The sequence below is a fragment of the Schistocerca piceifrons genome, chromosome 3 (assembly GCF_021461385.2).
Source record: "Schistocerca piceifrons isolate TAMUIC-IGC-003096 chromosome 3, iqSchPice1.1, whole genome shotgun sequence".
NCBI classification, from domain to species: Eukaryota; Metazoa; Arthropoda; class Insecta; order Orthoptera; family Acrididae; genus Schistocerca; species Schistocerca piceifrons.
The window spans coordinates 230,147,983-230,171,332 of NC_060140.1; the positions used below are offsets into that span (position 1 = coordinate 230,147,983).

General features: G+C 36.6%; 2 protein-coding genes across 2 annotated transcripts in view; one reads left to right on the top strand and one right to left on the bottom strand.

The window, feature by feature from the left end:
- Positions 1 to 15,948, bottom strand: part of LOC124787848 (enoyl-CoA delta isomerase 1, mitochondrial-like) — a 72,960-nt gene extending 57,012 nt beyond the window's left edge. Inside the window, exons 1-3 of the mRNA XM_047254801.1 lie at positions 15,754 to 15,948; positions 15,290 to 15,451; positions 7,961 to 8,085 (exon numbers count right to left, since the gene is read on the bottom strand). Coding sequence (XP_047110757.1) covers positions 7,961 to 8,085; positions 15,290 to 15,449 — 285 coding nt within the window. The 5' untranslated portion in view covers positions 15,450 to 15,451; positions 15,754 to 15,948. The remainder of the gene's footprint in view (positions 1 to 7,960; positions 8,086 to 15,289; positions 15,452 to 15,753) is intronic.
- A 1,782-nt stretch (positions 15,949 to 17,730) lies between these two features.
- Positions 17,731 to 23,350, top strand: part of LOC124787847 (meiotic recombination protein DMC1/LIM15 homolog) — a 141,666-nt gene continuing 136,046 nt past the window's right edge. The window contains exons 1-3 of the mRNA XM_047254800.1: positions 17,731 to 17,853; positions 18,022 to 18,160; positions 23,001 to 23,043. The gene's annotated coding sequence lies outside the window, so the exon portion shown is untranslated. The remainder of the gene's footprint in view (positions 17,854 to 18,021; positions 18,161 to 23,000; positions 23,044 to 23,350) is intronic.

Below are 23,350 nucleotides of genomic sequence, written 5' to 3' on the forward strand. Positions count from 1 at the left end.
AGAGCAAAACCCAATCCATGGAGTGGCGTCATACGGGTTCCCCTCAGAAGAAGGGACCAAGACTTCCATGAACAGCAGGCCGAAAGGTGATAGCCTCCTTCTTCTGGGATCAGTGTGGTGTCATTTTCATTGAGATTTTGGAACCTGGCTCCACAATTAACTGGGACCATTACTGTTTGTCATTGGACAAGCTGCAACGGGCCATTAAGACCCACAGACCACAGCTTCAGGGTCAGCTCATCAGGCTACACCATGACAATGCCAAAACCCATACAGCCGTTATGACACAGGAGAAAATCAGGGAAATGGGTTGGAAAATTGTTCTTTATCCTCCCTACAGTCTGGACTTGGTTCCGTCTGATTTTTACTTCTTTGGTCATCTGAAGGCCCACCTGCGCGGTAAAACATTTGATAGTGAGAAAGACCTTATTTCCTGTGTCAAGCAATGGTATAAAAGTCAATCCCCAGAATTTTACCAAAGTGCATTTACATCATGGAAAGAATGTTGGACCAGATGCGTAACAGCTGATGGAGGCTACATTGAGTAGGCTCAATGTGTAGCTAAATGTTCCAAGCATATTCACAAAAAATTTCATTCTCCTCCTGAAAAAAAAAAAAAAAAAAAATTAGAGATGACTGTGCAAAACTTTCTGAATGCACTTTGTATTATCTCAGAAGACAAACTGATATGACTAAATTATAAAGCAACCAGGCAGCTAGCTGGTGTCACAAAGTGAGAAGAGGGGCCCCTATACACAGCAGTTGATGAACAATGTGATTGTGTATCATTCACTGTCATTGAAATGAGTATCTCACATTGGATTAAAAGCAATAGAGCATTCATGTCAATTGAAACAACATAAGGTACAATTTACGAAATAAATACATTATTATTTCATGAGGAAGGATTGCATCAAGATTCAAAGGCATCAACAAATCCACTGGTAGAGTTGTCAAAGTGCTGTCACTCCAAGCACATGATTTTGTAATCTGGAAAAAGTAAAATGCTTCCAGAATGCTCTGAAGAGCATAGTTGGCTCGATTGTGGTCAAGTTATAGACAGTGAATTGATATCCCTCTTGAACCCATGTGGAATGCAAACAAAGGAATTTCCTTATCTGTAATGTTCTGACCTCCTCCTACAAGCTGATCTTTATATAAAGTACAGTGATATTGTGGTAATGGGTAGCTATAATTTTGTTAGTGGAGACCTAACTAACTTTCCTTGAGCCTTAATTTTTCTGCAAACTAAAAAGCAGATTTTTATGCAAAATAATGAACAAGACTTGGTTGTGGCCTGGTGCAGAGCATCATCAATTTCAGTGGAAGTTATTCCAATTCTCAAATCAACAAAGGGTAATTATATAACATATTATTTTTGGAGTTAAATTTCCAAATGCCTCTATGTCAATATGACATTAGAGGAAAACTGAAAGTAGCAGTACTATCAGTGTAATGTTCTACAGACACATGGCACTGTCTATGTTTTGCTGCAGAGCAGCTATGGTCGATCACAATTTTTATATAAATCCTGGTAATGACTTCGATATGTTTGAGGGACTTGTTATTTGTCATTCTGAATTCTTGAACTACAGCTTCAATTTTCTTGTGCTACCTTCAATAATAAAGCATTATTCACTACAAAGTTCATTGTGTGATCATCAAATGTTGAAGCGATTGTCACCGGTTTTTAAATTCTGACACTCTTAGCTTCCAATTTTGCCTGAGAGAAATGGAATGGATAGACTTGATTGCAATCAGTCACATCCTAGACACTGTCCTTTAGTTTGAAGATTGCTAACAAGATTATGTATAGCATCCAATGAGCTTTTTTAGGATTTAATTTAGCATCCTTTCATCAAGAGCTCTTGAAACTAAACACTTTCTGGAAAGAAATTGCTGGAATGAGGATGTTTGGCTGCTTTCCACAGAACAGTAGTGATGAACAAAACTACATACCAGCAGTGAAGGGACCAAAAGTGCTCTTAAAAATACATGTATTATGAGCATTAAAATCTTGAAAAGGAGAGGTGTAAGTAGAACTGTCCATGAAGGAAACTAATAACCTGAATTACCAGATGGTCCTGATGATATGCATGTACATAAACTGCCATCTATATTACTGAACCATCAAAACTGTCTTCAAATCCAGTTGCAGGCTGCAAGAAATTGATTTTCTGAGTTGCATGTAATCAGTGACTGAATTTAAAAATTTAAAATATTTTCATAATTTACTCATTAAGAGGTAAAATCTTGTGTTAAAGGTTCACCACAATAAGTAAAGTATTAAACACAAAATAATCATACAAAATAGTTTATCGCTTCCTATATATTCTTCGTTCATGCGGTAAAACTTCAGCAACAATCACAAAATTTTAATTTATGACCTCTTTATTACTGACTTAATTCACAACACAATTTGCTGACAGTATACACATGTACCACTGAGTGTACCTGTAAAAGTATATTGTCATATGACATGTAGTTCTGAAGATTTGATATCATAAACAATGAGATGCGTGAAAAACTAGCTTTTCTTAAAAAAGGAGGGCAAATTACCCAAACTCTTTTCAAGAGATTATATCATTAAACTGTAATTTAAGACACTGCTTTTATAATTTACTTTTGCTACAATCGTGTCTAAAATAAACAATTGGACACTATGCACTGTTTACCAAAAAGAACTTACAAGAACATACAAAGAGGTCATTCCATGTCAAATTCTCTAATTTCAGAGCTTTTTCCTGCTTGATGGTCATGGATTTCAGTGAAATTTGATGTGAACATTCACGCATCTGCAATGAACACTGGGGAAGTTTAACATTTTTAGGAGCAATACTGGCCGAGATATAGTCGTTTAACTCTGCGCATAAATTGTGCAGAGCAAGCGTGACTTTCCGGTGACAGCTTTTAAATCTTGGGCAATAGTTTGTTGAAGGAAATGAAATTTGGCCATATTGTACAACTTTATGCATTGTTTTAAGAATTAAGTGAAAAGAATTTTATGAGTGATGTTCAATGAGAAATTTTAGGCAAAAATCACCCAAAAAATATCAAAGTTTGTCTTCATATATCTCAAAGACTAAGGACATGATGACGGTGAACTTGGAATGTAGTAATTTGACAAAAACAAGATTTTCAAATATAAATGTTCATTTTCGTACCACTTTCCAACAGTTAATAAATCAAGTGCAAAGTTGAAGATTTTGCAAAAATGGTCTAAAAGGTGGTATTTTCAAATAAGTCTGCAAAAAAAAAAGTGTTCTATAAAACTCTCCAAACTGGGCTCATTAGGAAGGCCGTAGTTTTGAACCACAAAGCAAAGTGTAGTTTATTATCCAATATGGTCTAACAATGCTACATAAATTGAATCGAAGTTTCAAACAAAAATCACAGAACAAAAAAATGTGAACTTAAAATGCTTACATCTTGTAGAGTTAATGAATGTAGAACATGAAACTTAATATGCACTAGCTCATGGCAGAAGGATGTGGAATATAAAATTTCATTCACCTGCTATTTTCTAATAATTTACAAATCTGTCAAAAAGATGACTTTTTCAAACAGTGAAAATGTGACTCCTCTTTTACAAATACCATTTTCTATTAAAGCTCCAAAACAAGTTTTGTGCAAGACAATGTGTTTGAAGCTCCCCGACCCCCCTCAGAACAGTGGGTTTAATTTCTTACATGTGCTATCAATGCTACATAAATTGAGACAAAGTAGCTGGAGAAATCGTACTGTGAATAAAGTTTTGACTTTGGCTCTTACAGCTCATTAAATAAAGGCATGTTAAACATGAAACTTTGGACACAACAACCAAGCAACATAAGGTTTTCCAACACAAAACATTGTCATTCACATACTGCTTTCCAAATTCCTACAAAATCAGTTTATTATATCCATCATAACTGATACACAGAATTTACACTGGAAACATCTTTTTTGATAGAACTGTGTTGAATGTGCCCAGTTTTGAGTCTTCAGCTAAATATTAACAACAACACAAAAAACACTTCTCAAAGTATCTTCCAAAATGAATCAATTAACATTACAGATATTAAATACTTCTTCAGAAAATTTACTGTGGCAACAACAGCTATTCTTGAACACTATACTAGACAACACAGTCTTACAAAATGTCAATAATTGGAACACAAATAATCAAGCCCTTGCTGGATGAGATTACTGGTACAACAAAAGTTAATGTTCCGACTATGGAACACATTCATTGTGAACGCCAAGTCCGTGTCTAGCGCGAGTAGTGAAAAAGTTGTTGTTCCTGGCTACAATCCCAAAATGATGACAAAGCTTAGATGCACCAAGCTAGCAGAGTCCAGTCCGCAGGGGCATGACGGTGTGGCTGAAGAGCGGTGGTTGACGGTGATCTGGGCAGTGACAACGGCAGCACATCTGGTGAAGATAATTGGTTCCAGGCTGGTGATGTCATTGCCCCCAGGAAAGCTTAAACCCTCGATGTCTAGAGTACTACATCTTAGTGACTGGCTGGGTTGCGGACTTAGATTTTGGTGCAGCCACCGGTGTTGCCCCCTGATGGTCTACTTGCTAACCTCTTGGCCCTGCCCAACTTCGAGTGGAGCTGAGGGTGTTTGAATTTTGTGGCCAACAGAATCTGGCCATTGGCATTCCATAGTGGATGTGCCACAGTACAGTTCAAAAATATTTTCTGTAAATGGAATTCAATTTGCTGCCAGAAAATTTGTTTCCAACAACTGATTTCAAAACTAATCACAGTTGGAAGAACATGTTTTCAAGCGCACAGAAAAATCATGTTTGAGTTCGTAAAGTGCACTAACAATACTTGAAAATGACTGACAAATTTGAGGGAATGTACCATGGCAACAGGCTACATTGCTGCAACCAGTTGTCCATATTTCATTGCATGTAATTTCTATTTTTAAATTGACTAGTAATATCTCACTATATTATGTTGGTCATGGTGAGATTGTCACTACCCATTCAAGAACATGAAGTGGGAACCCCAACACCACAGGGTTCATGCAATACCAGCCATGGGTGGGTTTCTTCATCCCAGTTGCCAAGCCTGTAATTTGGTTTCCCATTTTAGGTTCCAAAGACCTATGAAATTATTAATTTGTTGTTCAAGATGCTGCTCAGGTGTTTCGCTGGGAAAATTTGCAAGCTTTCATAGCTTATTATGATAATGGGGGGTATGTTGTAAACTGTTTGTTGTTGCATTATTTCAGATCACTTGCAATATGTGTATTTGAACATACATTGACTTTTTGTTGACTCAAACAAAGCTCACTAAAATCTATTACTACACTGATGCCTCAGCTGCACAATATAAAAATTATAAGAATTTTGTCAATCTGTGTAGCCACAAAAATGACTTCAAAATTGATATGGAATAGAACATTTTTGGCACTAGCCACAGAAAATCACTTAAGCTCGGAACGCATCAGCACAGTGTATAAGAACACTGTACTATGTTGCATGAGCATCTAGTGCAACCGTGCTCATGTCTGACATTCACAGAGTTGTTACCTGGCTATTACAACGATAAGGGATGGTTGATCAGCAACGTTGTTATGCACTTCAAGAACAAAATGATACACTGATAAAATCTGTGTGTCCTCAAGGCCTGGCTCATTCATTTTATTGCCCCCGAAAGACAGGATACTTGTTGGGTACCATAGCAACACCTCATTTCCAAACTCTTTTCCTTCAATATCATCATCTGGCTAACAGTATGAAGTTTCAGAAAATGAACAGCAGAAAGTGGCTCAAAAATACTGAGAAATGTAAACTGCAGTGTTGAGAAGTTATAAATAAAAACTGACATTACTTTTTGCTTGCCACCTATGGGAGGTACTGCTACATATTTGGATGTCAGAGATAAGGTACTGAACAAATGGCTTTATAAGCAGACAGGTACCACAGCAAGGCTTTGGAATGTAAATTAAGAAACCAAATTACATATTTGGGAACCTGGCTGAAGAAAACCACTCATGGCTGGTATTGCATAGGGTTGTTGCCTCATCATCTTAAACCATGGACCAACACAATAAAGTGAGATATTGTCTATCAATTTAACGATAGAAATCACATGCAATGAAACACAGACTACAGGTTGCTGCAATGTAGCCTGTTGCTGTGGTACATTCCCTCAAATGTGTCCATCAGTTTCACAGGTATTGTTAGCGCACACTCGAGAATCAAATGTGATTTTTCGGATGCTTGAAAACATACTCTTCCAACTGTGATTAGCTTGAAATCAATCATGGAAAACAGATGCTCTAAAAGCAAATTGAATGTGCTCATTTCTGTGATTTTTATGGAAATCAATTTTGAACTGCTTTTGTAAGACTTTCGAAAGCAATATGTGAATGATATTCTCTATTGGGAAACCTTATGTTGCTTGGTTGATGTGTCCACATTTCATGTTTATCAAGCCTTTAATCAACAAGGTATAAGAAGCCAAAGTTAAAACTTATTCACAGTGTGATTTTTCTGGATACTTTGTCTCAATTTATGTAGACTGCTAGCTCATGTTGGAAATTAAACCCACTGTTGTGGGACGGGAGGAGGGGTTGGAGAGGGGGGGGGGGGGGGGGGGGGCACTTAAAATGTTTTGAATGACACTGGTTTTCATACTTTAATAGAAAATGCTATTTGTAAAAGACATGTCACATATATTCTATTTTCACTATTTCACGAAAATCATATTTTCGAAGAATTTGTAAGTTATTGGACAATAGTAGATGAATGAAATTTTGTATTGCACATCCTTGTGCTACTTAAGCTATTGTGTTCTAAATTTCATTTTGGGATGCGTTATGTACTCCATGAGATATAAGAATCCAAAGTTCACATTTTTTTCTTGCCATGACTTCTGCACCAAATTTTGATTCAAATTATCTAGCATTGTTAACCCACACTGGATAATCAAATACACTTTGTTTTTCAGTTCAAACCCTGGTCTTTCTGAAATTGGAGAGAATCATAGAACACTTCTCGGCAAAATCATGTCAAAAATACCACATATTTCACCTTTTTACAAAGTCTTCAAATTTGCACTTAATTTATTTAGTATTGGAAAGTGGTACATAAATAAAAATTTATATTTCAAAATTTTGTGTTAATGCCTGAGATATAACAGCTCATATTCATCACAAATTCATATTCACTTTGCACAGTCATCCATGGAGTCCAACAAATGCCTATATCTCTGCCAGTATTGCTTTGACAAATGTTAAACTTCACCAATATTCATTGGGGACATGTGCAAATGTTCACATACAATTTGAAAGAAATCTGAGATGGTCAAGCAGGGAGGCCTAGGTGAGTTGACAAGGGATTACCCAAAGGGATCATCAATTTTTTAGTTTACTATTTCTGATTTTAAGATTTTCATAAATCGGTGTGTGAATAATCCAAATCTAACAAAACCAACATAATTACGGTTTTGTGTCTTCAGTCATTAACGTTTTATGGACTTAACATATATATTTAACACATTAACTCTGTTGTTTAGTATATGACACTTGAAGTTTGCTTTATAATGGAAGTTCAGTTCTTCAAATAACAGGGAAGGGGGGAGGGATTACTAATAGTTTTCAGAATTGGTGAGTCACAGTACATAATCATTTAAAACCAGATAATACTCGTGTAATTGAAGCTTCATGGAGAGGATGAAAATGACACAGTGAAAAGCAAACTTTTAACACCTTTTAAGAGGCATTTGGCCTCAAAATGTTAACATTTATAGGCAGTGCACCTGAAGCTAATAAAATATTAGTCATGCTACACAACTACACTCTTCTACATCACAATGACATTCAAGTTTCAGGAAAGTTTATATTAAGGTAAATATTACTTGCAACATTAAAAATTTCTACATGCATGCAAAATGGCTCATCTGTACTATAAACAAAATATAACTGTGTCCAATCAGCAGAAAACTGCTGAAACTTACTGAAGTGAGAATCATGCCTCTCGATTTATTTTTCTCTAGAGACTCTAAAGTGCTAGTCAGTTCTTGGATCAGTTCTAAATTCATGCCATTCACTGGAGGCCTCCCCATTGTGACAGTGGCAACACCTGTAACAGTTATGTAATAATAATCTACTTCTGCAAACTCTATGTTCTGCAGGTATCTTCTTACATTTCCTTTTCAGATTGCCCCAATCTTCATATAATATAGTATTGAATTTCAACGGAAGGAAAAAACACAAAATATTTTAGTCCTTATAATACAATGTCATTTCAAGAAAATATGCATTAAAACTGACAAACACATTAAAACCAGAAAATAATAACATTTTCAGGAACTCTACGGTCGTACATCATGTGACACTGCTCATCTCCTCTCTCTGCAATTCCACACAACAGTACTTCACAACAAATTCAGTTCAGTGTACCAATTTGATGGGATAACCAGATCACTTAATAAAAAAAGGAAAAATGCAACACAACAAGCTGTTCTCTACTGTGTGAAAATCTGTAATATAGAGGTAAAAAACGTGATGAGCTTTTTGACAATTTTGGAAAATATCATATACCAAAAAATCATGGATTTGCTCCTCAAATCATTTCTGGAGAAGCTAACAGAGAATCTTAAGACTTAAAATTAGTCACCTAGTTCTGTAAAACCCTATTCATAATTAAATTCCACAGTTTGACAATATGAGATAATACACCAGTACAAGATTATCAGAGTTGCTGATTCCTGTAAAGTATTTCAGCAGGTTTTCAGTATACGAGTTATTCAGTTTTTTTTTTTTTTTCCTCCTTCTTCTTCTCTCCCATGTATGTTACTAATCAGACATTAATAGCAACAAATTTAACATAAGATTACAGAACGAGTTTGTTGAGAAAACTATCTACGGAAGTTATCACTTTAGACAAAAAGACTCTCCAGAGATATGCAATTATCCTTGGCAATATAAGGGTTAGTACACTTATCTTTGTCAGTCCTTGGCAATATAAGGGGTAGTACACTTGTCTTTGTCACCAAAATAATGGTTATACACTTGTCCTGGTCACCAAAATAAATATGTTTCTTTATTATTTGATGACACGTTTCAGGAGAACGCCATAATCAGATCTGTTAAAATTTATAAAAAAGTTTTTTGTCATTTTCTACTCTTTCTACTTTGGGCAGTGAGGGTGTTACCCAATGGAGTAGGAAGTGACTACATACTTTGTGTCTATAACATTTAGAAAAATTACATTAACTTCACTGTTAGCCCCAGAGATGTGTAACGGGAATGTCCTTGTTTATAAGTAACATGTCAGAAGAGACCTGGGACTGACAGTGATGCTGTTAGCTCAGTTGCAGCTAGTTTTGGCTGAGTTTAATATCTTACAAAACAGAAAATGCAAGAACCAATCTGACATTTTTGCTACATTTGTGGTAAAGTTACAACATCATAAATAAAAAAATAGCCATATTCATTATAACATATCTCCCATACTTGCAAGTTATGCTTGCACCTCTCACACACACACACACACACACACACACACACACACACACACACACACACTGCAAAACAGCACTGAAAGTTTGTAATGCTGGACAAAAAGAAAAACAAAGTAAATGTAGTTGGATTTTGGTGCACTTATAGTTTGGAGGAAAGATAGGGACTGTATTACTGACTAATCTGTTGATGGCAAGCTGAAATGATAAGTTACTTTGAAAAGTAGTCATTATCAGTTATGATGCTCCTTTTCTTAACCGAATTAAAATACAAGATCTCTTTTCTCTCTTAAATTTTAAAGTAATGTACATTTGTCAGGTACAAACTTAAAAAAGGGTCCTCATATCAAGTATATAGATATGCCATGTGAAATGAAGCCAGCGGCTCATAAACTAGGAATCTTAAATTTTCAAAAACCACATAACTACAGTAACTGATGATGAGCAAACAAGGCAGTGACTTCAGTGAGATATAAGAAAACACTTCAAAAACAAGTCAGATCAACAGCCTTGATTGTTATCTCCAGAAATAACGCTCCAGTGGTAACAAAATTGTGAAGAGCAGCTCAGACAATATTTCACAAAAGACTGCTAACACTTCCTTGCTTTATTACCACAATGCCACTTCTCTTATTGAAGCTTAGAGTATCACATATAATTCTACAGAATTGTACCTCTTTATTAACTCTTCAAGTACAAGGTTAAAGCTATTCTACTGCACAACAATAACATAAGCACCTCTGTTCTAATAGTGGCAATTATTTAAAAACATTCCAGATTTGCTATCTTCTTTCAGATATGAGCAATACAACAGAATGATTGGTGAAGATGTGAAGGTGTGGCTGTTCCACTTCATTATTATAACAGTGTGATTTCTTGCACTCCTTTTAGGAGTAGATGCACTGAGAAATGAGTGCAAGAGCTGCAAGAAACTTATGGTAGCATCAGTAGAAAGTGCAGCTATGCATTTCACACAATATTTTTATTGCTCACATATGATGCATCAATTCTTTATTAACTTTGACCAATGGAAGATCTGGGATAGGTTGCTGCTCACCAAACAGATGAGCTTGGTTGGTGTGGTTAGTGCGGATACAGAAGAGGTGTGAGATGGGGAAGGATAACAGGGAAAGAGTGGGCTGTCTGTAGAAGTAAGCAGCAAAGACAGGACAGTGTGCTCCTAGGTGCAGCTTCAGGGGGCTTTGATGAGTTGTAGACAAAGGAGAAGAGAGAAGGAGAGAAGAAATGAGGACAGATTAGGGGAACACAGAATATGTTGCAGAGATAGTTCTCACCTGTGCAATTCATAGAAGTGGGTATTTGTGGGAAGAATCCAGATGGCACAGGCTGTGACTCAATTGTTGAAGTAAGGCACATCGTGTTGGGTAGTATGCTCAGCAACAGGGTGGTTGTACATGTGGACAGATAGCCTGTTAGTGGCCACACCCATGTACGTGGGCCATGGAATGTTTCATCATACTGAGATATTCTTTAACACTAATACAGAAACTGAATATACATGTGTTGGCATATACTTTCTCTACTCTTCCACAGAATCGCTTTGACATTAACACACTTGTTGTACCTTGGAACCAGTTCACGTTTACCCTATTCGACCAGATCATGACAGCGCCCTTCAGGTTTTCAACAAATCTGAGCGTTTATGAGCAAGATGCTCCTTCAGTTTTGGAAGCAGGGAAAGTCTGACCAATCCAGGACCAGACTGTAGGGAGGATGCTTTAAGCTGTCCCACCGAAAATCCTCATGTAACAAGGCTTGTGTCTGCCAAACAGTATGTGGAGGTTGACTGCCATGCAACACAACAATTCTGGTACTGGATAGCCCAACAAAGACATTCGAGGGTAGCACAGTATGTATTACTACTGACTGTTGTATTGCAGGGCATGGAATCAACAAGTAGGATCCCTTCACTGTCCCAGAAAATACAAGCCACCAGTTTTTGAGTTGATGCAGTTTGTTTGAATTTGTGTGGCTTCTGTTACAACTGAGGATGACACCACTCCACAGACTGTCACTTCATTGTATGTGTGTTATGAGAAACCCATGCTTCACCCTCTCAAACAGTCTAGTCAATAAAGGTGTGGCCATAATGCTCAAAGAATGCTAATGCAGCACCCATTCTCATAGCTTTCTGGTCACCCATGAGTGTGCATGGGGCCCACCGTGTTCAGATTTTTGTAGTACCTTAAGTGCTGAGTAACAACTTTGTGCCAATTGAACAAAACACTTCCTGATGTTCCCACATCACTAATCGTGAACTGTCAATTCCCTAAAATGACGTGACCCACCTTTTGTTTCAGTGCACCTGTGATTTTTGAGGCAGCCCTGATCTCTCTTCCTCACGAACATCTTTCTCCTATTCTTAAACATAAAGCACCACTTTCAGACACTGGCTGCATTCATTATACCTTCACCATAAATGGTAACAAGTCTGCGGTGAATGCCGCAAGGTCTAACATTTTCCACCTGCAGTAAACAAACATCATCTTACGCCTCACAGTCGGCGGGATTCACAATTGGCTCAGCCATGGTCACAGCTCTCTCTGGACTTGCCACAGGACAAGGTCCGACTTATAACTACACACAGCAACTGTCCGCGTCACACCAACCACCAGAAACCGATGAGTGCCTGCCCCAAGACAGATGCATTGACTGTAAGTATAAATGTTCCTTACTTTTTGGATGGGCCTCAGAGAATGCCACACACCAGTTGTAGCTAAGTCATTAGATCACATGGCTGCTTTCACAGACAGTCCAGGACAGTGACAGTGACAGGACTAGATTAAATGATATGGGAGGATGTGTAGGATAGATCTTGCATCTAGATGTACTGCAGAGGTACGAGTTATGTGATAATCTGTTTCTGAACATAGTGAGGAAGGTAATTTTGGTTTGAGAAGGCATCAGTAAAACCCTCGGCTTTTTTGAAGAGGGACTACTTGTTACCACAACAGATGTGATGGCCATAGGCGGCAAGGCTATACTGAAGGTACTTCTTGGTGTGGAACTGGTGTCAGCCATAGAAGTGGAGTTGTTGTCAGTGGCTGGTACTCATCCTCTGTCCAGATTATGAAGATCTTATCAATAAATATGAACCATGTGAGGGGTTTTGGATTGTGGGTGGGGAGAAAGGATTCCTTTAGAGGGACCATGAGTAGGTTGGCATAGGATGGTACCACTTGGGTGCAGATGACTGTGCTGTGGAATTTGTTTGTAGGTGATGCCTTCAAAGGAAAAATGATTGTGGGCTAGGTTATAGTTGGTCATGGTGACCAGGAAGAAGGTTATAAGTTTGTTCTAATAGACTTTCCCTTCAATCCATTAAAAGATTAATGTTTGACTTTAAATTACTTTATTAGGTTCAAAACTTCAGTCCCAGTTGCTAGGATGAATGCAATGGTATGATTTGTTTATGGGTTTGTTTCACCAATTCATCTGCTACAGTTACAAAAAAATCTACTGAAGGTGTTTGCCATTTCTAGAGAATCCACATCACTTTTATCGTCTTGCAGTGGGCAATACTCACTCTCGCTATCTCTCTCTCTCCCTCCACTTTGTCACTCCATTTATGAAGGGTGATATGTCTTTTGAATAATTTTCCCTTTTCTCAGTAGCTGTCTTACTGCAGAAGACTTTTATTTCTCTGATCAAACAGCAGTAGTCTTTCTTTTGGATTTTGTATAGAGTATTATGTGCCTAAGTTTTTTTCTTTCTTTCAAGTCATAATACAATTTTAATTTATTTTTTGGGTGGGTTACCTCTCCAGACATCCAGATTTACTTTTTTGGTACTATTTTACAGGCTATGTAACAATATGATGATAATTAAATAAAGAGCGAAAAGCTGGTCACATTTGGTATTTGTACCACTCTCCACATACGCTGATCAGCCAGAATATTATCATCACCTCCCTAATAGCTGGGATGTCCACTTTTGGCATGAACAATAGTGGAGCCGTGGCATGGGGTGGAAGCAATGACACCTCGGAAGGTTACCGGAGGGAGCTGACACCACATGTGCACACACGTCACCCTGTGGGAGGGGGGATGGATGTGTTTGATTGGGTTCAGTTCTGGCAAGTTGGAGGACCAGCAGATCAACTGGAATTCAACACTGTTTCCTCAAACCACTCCAACACACTTCTGGCCTTGTGACATGGTACACTATCTTGCTGAAAATGCAACTGTTGTCAGGGAACACGACTGTCATGAAGAGGTTTACGTTGTCTGCAACCAGTGCATGATACTCCTTGGCTACAATGGTGCCTTGCACAAGCGCACAAACTCCACTGGACTCATGGATGCTCATGTGAATGTTCCCCAGAGCATTACGGGGCTGCTGCCAGCTTGTCCCCATCCCACAGTACAAGTGTCAAGGTGCTGTTCCCCTGGAAGATGACAGTTTCGCACCCTCAAGATGACAGTTTCGCACCCTCCCATCAGCATGGTGAAGGTACCAGGATTCATCAGACCATGCAATGCTATGCCACTGCATCAACGTCCAGTGCCGATAGACATGTACCCATTTCAGTCATAGTTAATGATGCCGTCATGTTAACAATGGCACATGCATGGGTAGTTGGTTTCAGAGGCCCATCGTTAGGAATCTTCGGTGCACTGTGTATTTAGAAACACTTATATTCTCCCCAGTACTGACTTTAATACTTATTAAAGTCTGATGTTATTTCTACCACTGATCGCTGCCTGTCCTGTTTCACCGGTCTGCTTAGGTCGGTGGTCATAAAGTTCTGGCTGATCTGTGTACACTGCTTCCCTCTTCTCCATCACAGATATATTTTTTAATAGAATGAAATTTTGTGATTCACCTTGTCTTTTGTGCTCTCATGTTTTCTGTACAGTTCCCTCAGTCTTTTGTTACTATCATGACTGAAAAATGATCTAGTCTGGAGTTTATTATCTGGGTGTCAGAGTAGCATAAACATATATTTATTAGTATGAGATCAATAGTAATTTCACTACACTCAGTTACTATGATGCTCATTTATTTTTATCATTAGGATATATGTATGCAGCAAATTCAGTAGGTATCTTTATGTTCTCTGTATTTTTTGAAGGCTTTTGTTCTCAATCTCTAAATCAGCAAAATATTGGAGAGACATAGGCAGTCAAGAAACTAAATATGAAAAAGTCTACTAAGATAGGCAAATAACGGACTCATGAACTGTGTGTGGATTAAATTTTAAATAATCAAAATAACACAACTTATATCTGGAATTTTTCATAGGTGGATTACCGCATTTACCACATAAGTGACCTAAAATTTTACTCAAATTATCAGTTGAGAGAAAGTGAGTTTGCATGGAACTATTTCCTTTATATTAACAACAATGTTTTATACCCCCCCCCCCCCAAAAAAAAAAAAAAAAAAAAAAAAAAAAAAAAAAAAAAAACATCATTCCGTGATTCTTCATCAGTTTATCTGTGACCGACCCCACAACAATTTACTAATCCATCCGTGATGACTAATCACTGCCAAAGAATCTCGTGTTGTTTACACTTAACATTAGTATTAACTAATATGGATACCTTACAAAAATAAGATACTTATTATTGCATAAATGGCAAACTCTGTGCCTAGGTATAGCTACTCAAAAAGATTTTGGGGATAATACAGAGAGATGGTTTGAGAAACAATAGAATAAGAAAGTGTGATCTGGCGCTGAGTCATAGTAACATGTTCTTTACTGTCATGCAAAGCACTATTTTGGCATCAAGATGGCAATGGCAGCTTATATTGCAGCATATATAAACTTGTCACTTATTACTAGAATTGTTCCCTCACCCGTTTTGTCGTTGACAGCAACGGAAACTAAACTTTCTTTCGATGAGTATTCTCTCCTGCCAATTGAAACACTTTCGGCTGCTGCCAGAAATTTGCCGGAACTTTGGGAACGACAAAAGCTGCGTAGCTGCAATAGACTTCGCGGAGAAACCATTTTCATTGCTAGAATATGAAAAACATACTTTTAGGAATGACCATCCAGACAATGTTTATTTTCATATTGCAACGTATTGCCCATACTATATAAGAAAACACGTGAGAAACTGAAATATATTTGTTTTTGATACCGGTACCTTTGATCACGTATCTTAATCGCCGGTACAACTGTTTAAAATTATGGGTATTTGAACAAGTGTTTTAATTTATGAATTGTAACGGCACCACAGCTTTCAGTCTTTATGGTAAATATGATAGAATGGCGTATTATAAGGGTCTTTTAAGTTGGTGATATGCGCAAAGCGTACCTGTTAGCGAAGTTCTGCGTCTCACAAACTATGAGATAGGACAATGAGACGATCGTGTACACGTATTCCTAGTGAGAATCAACTATCAAATCCACTATTTCGTGTCTTCTTGCTATTGACGAGAGGCATAAGACAGACGCTATTTGAACTTTTCTATCTTGGTCATAACACTTTGCCCCTCGTTCAAGGTTCATACTAGGTTCGTATGAGCAGTTGCCAGCGGGCTCGTGCGCATGCGCAGAGCTGAATTCGCGTATGAGCAGTGCCTTCCTCCCGTTTCTGGCTACTTGGAGCGTGGCTGTTTGGTGTATGAGCAGTAGCAGCAAGTAGCCAGAAGCTACCCGGAAAAATTTTCCTGGCGCGCCCAAGCTGCCAGATTCGCGCATGCGCAGAGCAAGCTGAGTTATAGTGGGGGTCCTTCCCCACGTGACCCGTGACCGTGTATATGTTTCGTGTCTTCGTTTACAGCTCCCACGTCAAACGAAAACAAAACAGATTTCTGTGGCCAGGAGCCATCAAGTGAATTAATATACATTCTCATAACCATGAAAGACCTAAATAAGTTAGTAGTTTCAATTTTCTGATTTTATATTATTTCCACGTTATTAGCAATCAACCATTAATGTCTTAATGAAGCTATTTCTGTCCGTTTTATAGAGAAATAGGCTTCATTTTTTTTTTTCGCTGAAGCAGTTAGTTTATTGAAATGAAGTGTTTCATTCCGCGCTATTGCCTACTTTCAACCTAGTTCAATTTAAAGTGCAAATTTTCATTTTCTGGGACGAATGACGTTATACCATAATAAAGAACCAAGCATGAGAATAGAGTACTGGACCTCCAAGAAAATTGGTATCACGAGAACCACATGAAAAGCTGAATATCAGGTACTTCAGAGTCCATCTGGACATATAAATGTGCAATTAGAGCGGAATGAAGCATTTTAGTATGGTTTATGAAATTCCGATGCTGGCTGGAGTAGTCTCTCATGACCTGTTCCTTTTATGACACTGTAAGATCTCTTAATGCTATATACGTACGAACATTAGTAAACATTGACTTGAAGCTAAGTAGGCAAATTTGGTCAGTAGTTTTGAAGTAAATATTTTGTTTCAAATATAATGACAGCTGTAGCAGAATTTTATAGATCTGCCTTCTGTGAAAGTGTTTTTCGATCACATGGCACTTGTCTAGTACTTCCTCTGGGCCTGAAGTTATTTCTTGAGCTTACGTCTTAAATTTATAGAATGCCATTCTATGCTAAATTTTAGACTGGCAGCACGCCATGTTTTATCGTTTTAACTCCCCACATGGCTTCATATTTATTCCTAGAGTAGAATACAAACTGTCAGTTGTACAGTTTCTTTACCTCACAGACAACCATGTTAATTTTTTCACATTTTGAAATAGTCATGAAATTTATTGTCCTTTATTCCGGTGTAAGCTACACAAGAAACTCTCTCTTTTTTTGTTGTAAGTAATTTGTATTCCATCCTAGTAGCATTTTGCAGTGCTGTGTAGATGTAAACCTGTTGGAAATGCTACATAACAATATTGCAGAGTACGAATTTAAAAAAAAAAAAAAAAAAAAAAAAAAAAAAAAAAAAAAAAAAAAAAAAAAAAAATCTGTCAAAGTCACCCCTTATGGTACTTCGAGCTGTGTAGTCTAATTTTGAAATGATATTTTGCCAAGAACTGCTTCCATATTTGCATCCTCTATCTGTGTGGGATATGATAGAACAATTGCTCTAAGTACAACTCAGTATCTCCTCTCAACAACATGCCGCACGGGCGGCACGGCTACACATGGTCACGTGATGCCCCACCAGAAATACGACGAAAAGCGTATGAGCAGAGCAAGCACCAAGCACGGGCTGCCTACGTCATCGTAGCTGCGCATGCGCAGTACAGCCTGTTGTCTGGCGCTTTCTGGTAACTGCTCAAACGAACCTACTGTAAACTTAATTTATGCTTCCAAGTTTCTTCAGGGGCAATAAACCGAAAGACTCGATTATATTAATGAACAAAAAGTATTCAGAAACTTATGTTCTATATATCGAGAGTATTTGTATTCGAAATATAAATATCCCAAGTTAGACTGTGGTAAGAAGTTTACAAGTAGCACAGAGTTTCATAAATTACTGCCATAACGTAATAAGTATGGAAATGAACGCAGAGTAATATATATAAATGCAGAATTTTTTGGTTTGCATTAATTTGTATTAATTTGTAGATAATTTGTAGATATACATTCCCTAAAATGCATTACAGGATACCGGCACGGTTGGAAGAAGAAGCATGTATGTTGGCGACGCCGACTGATGTGACGTAAAAGCGCAGACTGTAGTAAAAGCGGTAATTTCAAACATAAGCCGGAATATAATCGTTCATCGCAGAAGACGGATGCGTTGTAAGTCTTTTATTTTGTGTATCAGTTTTTCCTCCAACGCAATTTTTGCATTTCTGAGGTATATAAAATTTCGTTTGTTATTGGAGCAATTCATAATTCTTTTATGTCGCTGTGTTGTCGTACTTTTCCTATACCAAGTTAAACACTCGACTTTTCTTTTCCATTCTGATTAGATTTCAGTTTTCAGATAATGTTCGTTATAGATATAATACGTAGTCTATGGGTGATTTTGCAGCTGAAAAAATTGTTGCTTTGATGGAGAGAATATGAGAGTGTCAGGTTTACAAAGCAAGTGTGCGCGTATACGTTATATTTCACATTACGTGATGTGTTTCCTACAAATTTTTGAGAACATATTTAATGGGAATATTTCTGCCCCAGTTTCTTATTTTATAAAAACTCTTATCTATTAGCGCAAAATTAATAATTTTTTTGTTCATCATCCATGTGATTGCGGTATTTTTATTTATTGATAGTGTTCTTTATTTGATTTGTTATGAATAGACGAAATGAAAAATAATAATAATAATAGTAATGTCATGTAAAAACAATATATACATCGTTGTATAATATTGAACAATAAACAATATAAACTGTATGAACATCGTTAAAATACATGTACAATAAATGCATTTTTAAAATCATATTTGCTCATGCACACTGCATATTTGTAAACCATAAGAATGTGTAATTTATATAAAATATTTTTGCTCATCCAGAAACATACATTTCGGATACAATGAAGCACACTGCATATATAAAATATTTTTGCTCATCCAGAAACATACATTTGGGATACAATGAAGTACAGCAAAGAACACAAATATCGAATGTACCCCTATATATAATTTCTTTCTCATTCTCCATGCTAATTCATGTATTAATCTTATAGCACTACATACAGTATTATCCTGGACAAATAAATTACTATACATCTCCATTCACACTGCATCTCATTCTGGTCTTCATTCAATGTTCCATTTGAAAAAAACTGCTCAAATATCCAATCATATCCCAATAAGATTTCAGAATATGCTGAAACTGAATCAGAGCTCAATAACATTTCAGCATATGCAGAATCTGAGAACTTGTTTTAAATCTCAGAAATGTAAAGTGGTGCACTTAAAAAATCCAGAAAATAAATATTCTTTGACCTCAACATCAATGCTTGACTATTGGAGTCACTCAGATTGTACAAATACCTGTCTGCAATCATTTGTAGGGATATGAAATGTGACGATCACATAAGACCAACCATAGCTGATGTAGGTGGTAGATCTTAACTCATTGGCAGGATACTGGGAAAACACAGTCAGCCTGCAAGAGAGATCGACTACAGAGTGCTTCTGCATCCCATGTTAGAATATTGTTCAAGAAGTGTGTGACTCATATCAAGTAGGATTACCAATGGGTACTGAAGGTATACAAAGAAGGACAACATGAATGGTCACAGGTTTGTTTGACTCTTGGGGCAGTCTCTTGGAAATGTTGAGATTTCTGAATTGGCAGAAGCTTAAAGATAAATGCCAATTATCCTACAAAAGCCTACGTAAAAACTATTGAGAAACAATATTAAGTAAAGAAACTACAGATATTCTTCACTGTTCTATGCATTGCTCCTGTAAGGGCCTTGAAGACAAGCTTAGACTAATTATAGCACACAAAGAGACATTAAATCAGTCATTCCCAGCAATCTGTACACAATTGGAATGCAAAGAAACCCTGATATTGGTACCATGCTACTACCCTTTGTCATCCACTTCACAGTGATTTGTAGTGTAATTGTAGATGAATGTTTCACTATCCCATTATGCATCACTTATGTTTGTGGATTCTTGTGTTTCCAGTAGTACCAGAAACAAAGACAACGTTCAGAAAAACAGTATCAGTTCATAAGCAATGTCATATGAGAGGTACAGCAGACAGTGCAGTTCATTGTAGAATTTTGTGTGTTTCTTTCCTTGTAATATTATTAGGTAGTATTCAGCTTTCATATTGGATGTACCATTATTCCAGAATGCTGCATGGACTAAGTACATATGAGAATTATTTTAATGTATTCTCAGTTTCATATTCTTTTCATATACTCCTTACAGAACCTTCTCAGTGCTGGAGCTTACTGAACAAGACTTAAACATCATCTAATGAATTTTCTTGTATTATTACTATACAATTTTATTTTCAGTCCCAATTCTGAACTTATACAGCAGATGTTGAAAATTTGTAGCGTGCTGTGGACTCTTGAATGTAAACTGCTGATACTTCAACACTATATGACTAATTTAAACAAATTATATTCGATTTACTTTTGTTCCCATTGATCTGTGGTGAGGAGGTCCTCTAGAATGTAGAACATGTCAGAAAAACAATGATACATATCAAATATTTACAACTAAAACAAATAGGCTAATGTGCCTTCCACAGGTCTCAAGTGGAATGATCGCCTTTTTTTTCTTAATGTGTAATATATGAAAGGATCATTTTACAACACTCATTTACTAGATCACATTAATGCACTGAATTTAAAATTAAAAAAAATGTTTTTTGTTTATTTACAATGAACATATTACTGCACTGAAATGGTGCTCAATGGAGTAGGAGTTGGCCACCAATAAACCCTTTAGGCTTCACTTAAACTGAATTTTGTGGACTGTTAAGCTTTTTATGGCTGCTGGCAAGTTATAGAAAATGTGTGTTCCTGAATAACGCACACCTTTTTGTAAAAGAGTAAGTGACTTCAAATCCTTGTGAAGATTATTCTTATTTCTAGTATTGCTTCCATGAACTGAGCTGTTGGTTTGAAAAAGTGATATATTTTTAAGGGCAAATTTCATTAAAGAATAAATATATATGTTCTTGAGTTCACACCACATATAACTCTTATAGCACGTTTTTGTGCCCAAGAAACTTTAGCTTGGCTGGATGGGTTACCCTAAAACATAATCCCATATGATATTATGGAGTGAAAGTAAGCATAGTATGCCAGCTTTTTCATCTTTACATCCCCCATGTCTGGCAGAATTTGCACTGCAATTAGAGATTTGTTTGGACGCTTCAGCAGCTCTATGATGTGCTCCTCCCAGTTGAATTTATTATTAAGCTGTAATCCCAAGAATTTAACACTGTCCACTTCTTCTAACTGCTTGTCATCATATGTTAGGCATATACTTGTGGGACACCCCTTACAAGATCTGAGCTGCATGTAGTGTGTTTTTTCAAAGTTTAGTGACAAAGAATTGGCTAGGAACCAGTGATTTATTTATTTATTTATTTCATGTTCCGTAGATCTCGTATTGTGAGCATGTCACATGAGATGTGGAATGAGTCAAACATACAAAAAGATACAAAACAGTCTTCATTAAATATATAAAAAATGTTCTACATAACTGCATATAGTTAATACAAAGTTTAGAGGAAAAACAGATATTTTACATATAACAGCAGATTTCTTTGAGTGTTAATACAAAATTTCATGTTTTAATTTGGAGAAAAATTGCAAGCATATTTCTTTGTTAACAAGATGGATAATTCTATCTAAATGCTATTTCCCTTTTTGCATCATAAAACTCTTCTAATGTATAAACAGACATATTTAATGTACACAAATATTTCACTAGCCAATCTTTCTTAGACTACCCTTGATTTGCTATTTATTGCAATGTTTGTATCATTGGAAAACAAAATAAGCATGGCATCTGGTTATGTTACTGATGAAAGATCATTGATATACACAAGAAAAAGTAACGGCCCTAAGATGGAACCTTGTGGAATCCCACATGTAATTAGTTCCCAGTTGGATGATGCCTGATAGCTTAATACATGTCTCTTTCCTAATAACACCCTTTGTTTTCTGCCAGAGATATAAGATTTTAACCATTCTGCAGCATTTCCTGTTATGCCATAATATTCTAATTTACTTAAAAGGATATTGTGATTTACACAGTCAAATGCCTTTGATGGATGACAAAATATACCAGTTGCCTGCAACACTTTGTCTAATGAATTAAGTATTTTTCACTGTAAGTGTAGATATCCTTCTCAATATCAGAACCCTTAAGAAATCCGAACTGCAACTTTGACAGTAGGTTATTTGTGATAAGATGGTTACAAAGCCGATTGTACATTACCTCTTCTAAAATTTTTGAGAACGCTGGCAAAAGTGAAATTGGATAGAAATTTGATGCTATTTCTTTATCACCCTTCTTAAACAGTGGCTTAACTTCAGCATATTTCAGCCATTCAGGAAATATTCCACTGATAAATGACGGGTTACACAGATAGCCTATTATGTTACTTAACTCAGAATCACATTCTTTAATTAACTTTTTTGTTGATATTTCTTCATACCCACTAGATGTTTTTGATTTTAAAGATTTTATGATGGACATTACTTTGGCTTGGGTAGTGAGAGTCAACTTCATATTATGGAAATTACTGAAATGTCTCGTCTGAGGTATCTCATGGCAGCATCTACAGAACCTGACAAGCCCATCTTTTCAGTAAAAGTTATAAAATGTTTGTTAAAAAGTTTTGTGACACTATAGACATCTATCACAAATGTATCATTTACTCTTGATGCTATTTGCCCACTTCATATCTGGTTCTACATGTCTCCACCTTCACTGTGTCCCATATTGTCTTTATTTTGTTATCTGATATGACTATTTTTTCCTTGTAATATATTTGCTTTGATGTCCATATTACAGTCTTTAATATTTTTCAGTATTTCTAGTAATGTGCTATTGCATCAGCATCATAACTGTTTTGGATTAAGAGATAAATTTTCTTTTTGTTTTACAAGATACCTCTATTCCTTGAGTAATCCATGGCTTCTTTGCAGACTTTGCTCTAACCTTGGTTCATTTTGGGGGAAAACAAATAAGGTAAGCACTTTATTAGCTAAAGTGTTATATTTTTCATTCATGACATGAGCACTGTAAACATCACTCCAGTGAATGTTTCTGAGGAAAGTCCTAAAATAATCAATTTTTGGGTTTTTGTTTACTCTCTTGAGTTCAGATTTAACAGATTTTATATCATGTTCACTACTAACACTTAACAGAAGGAACTGCATGTCATGGTCTGAGAGGCCTTTGACTATTGGTTTTGTAATAAAATTTCTTTCATTGGACCTTTCTATAAAGATATTATCAATGGCTGTTTGTGAGCAATTGGCTACTCTAGTTGTGA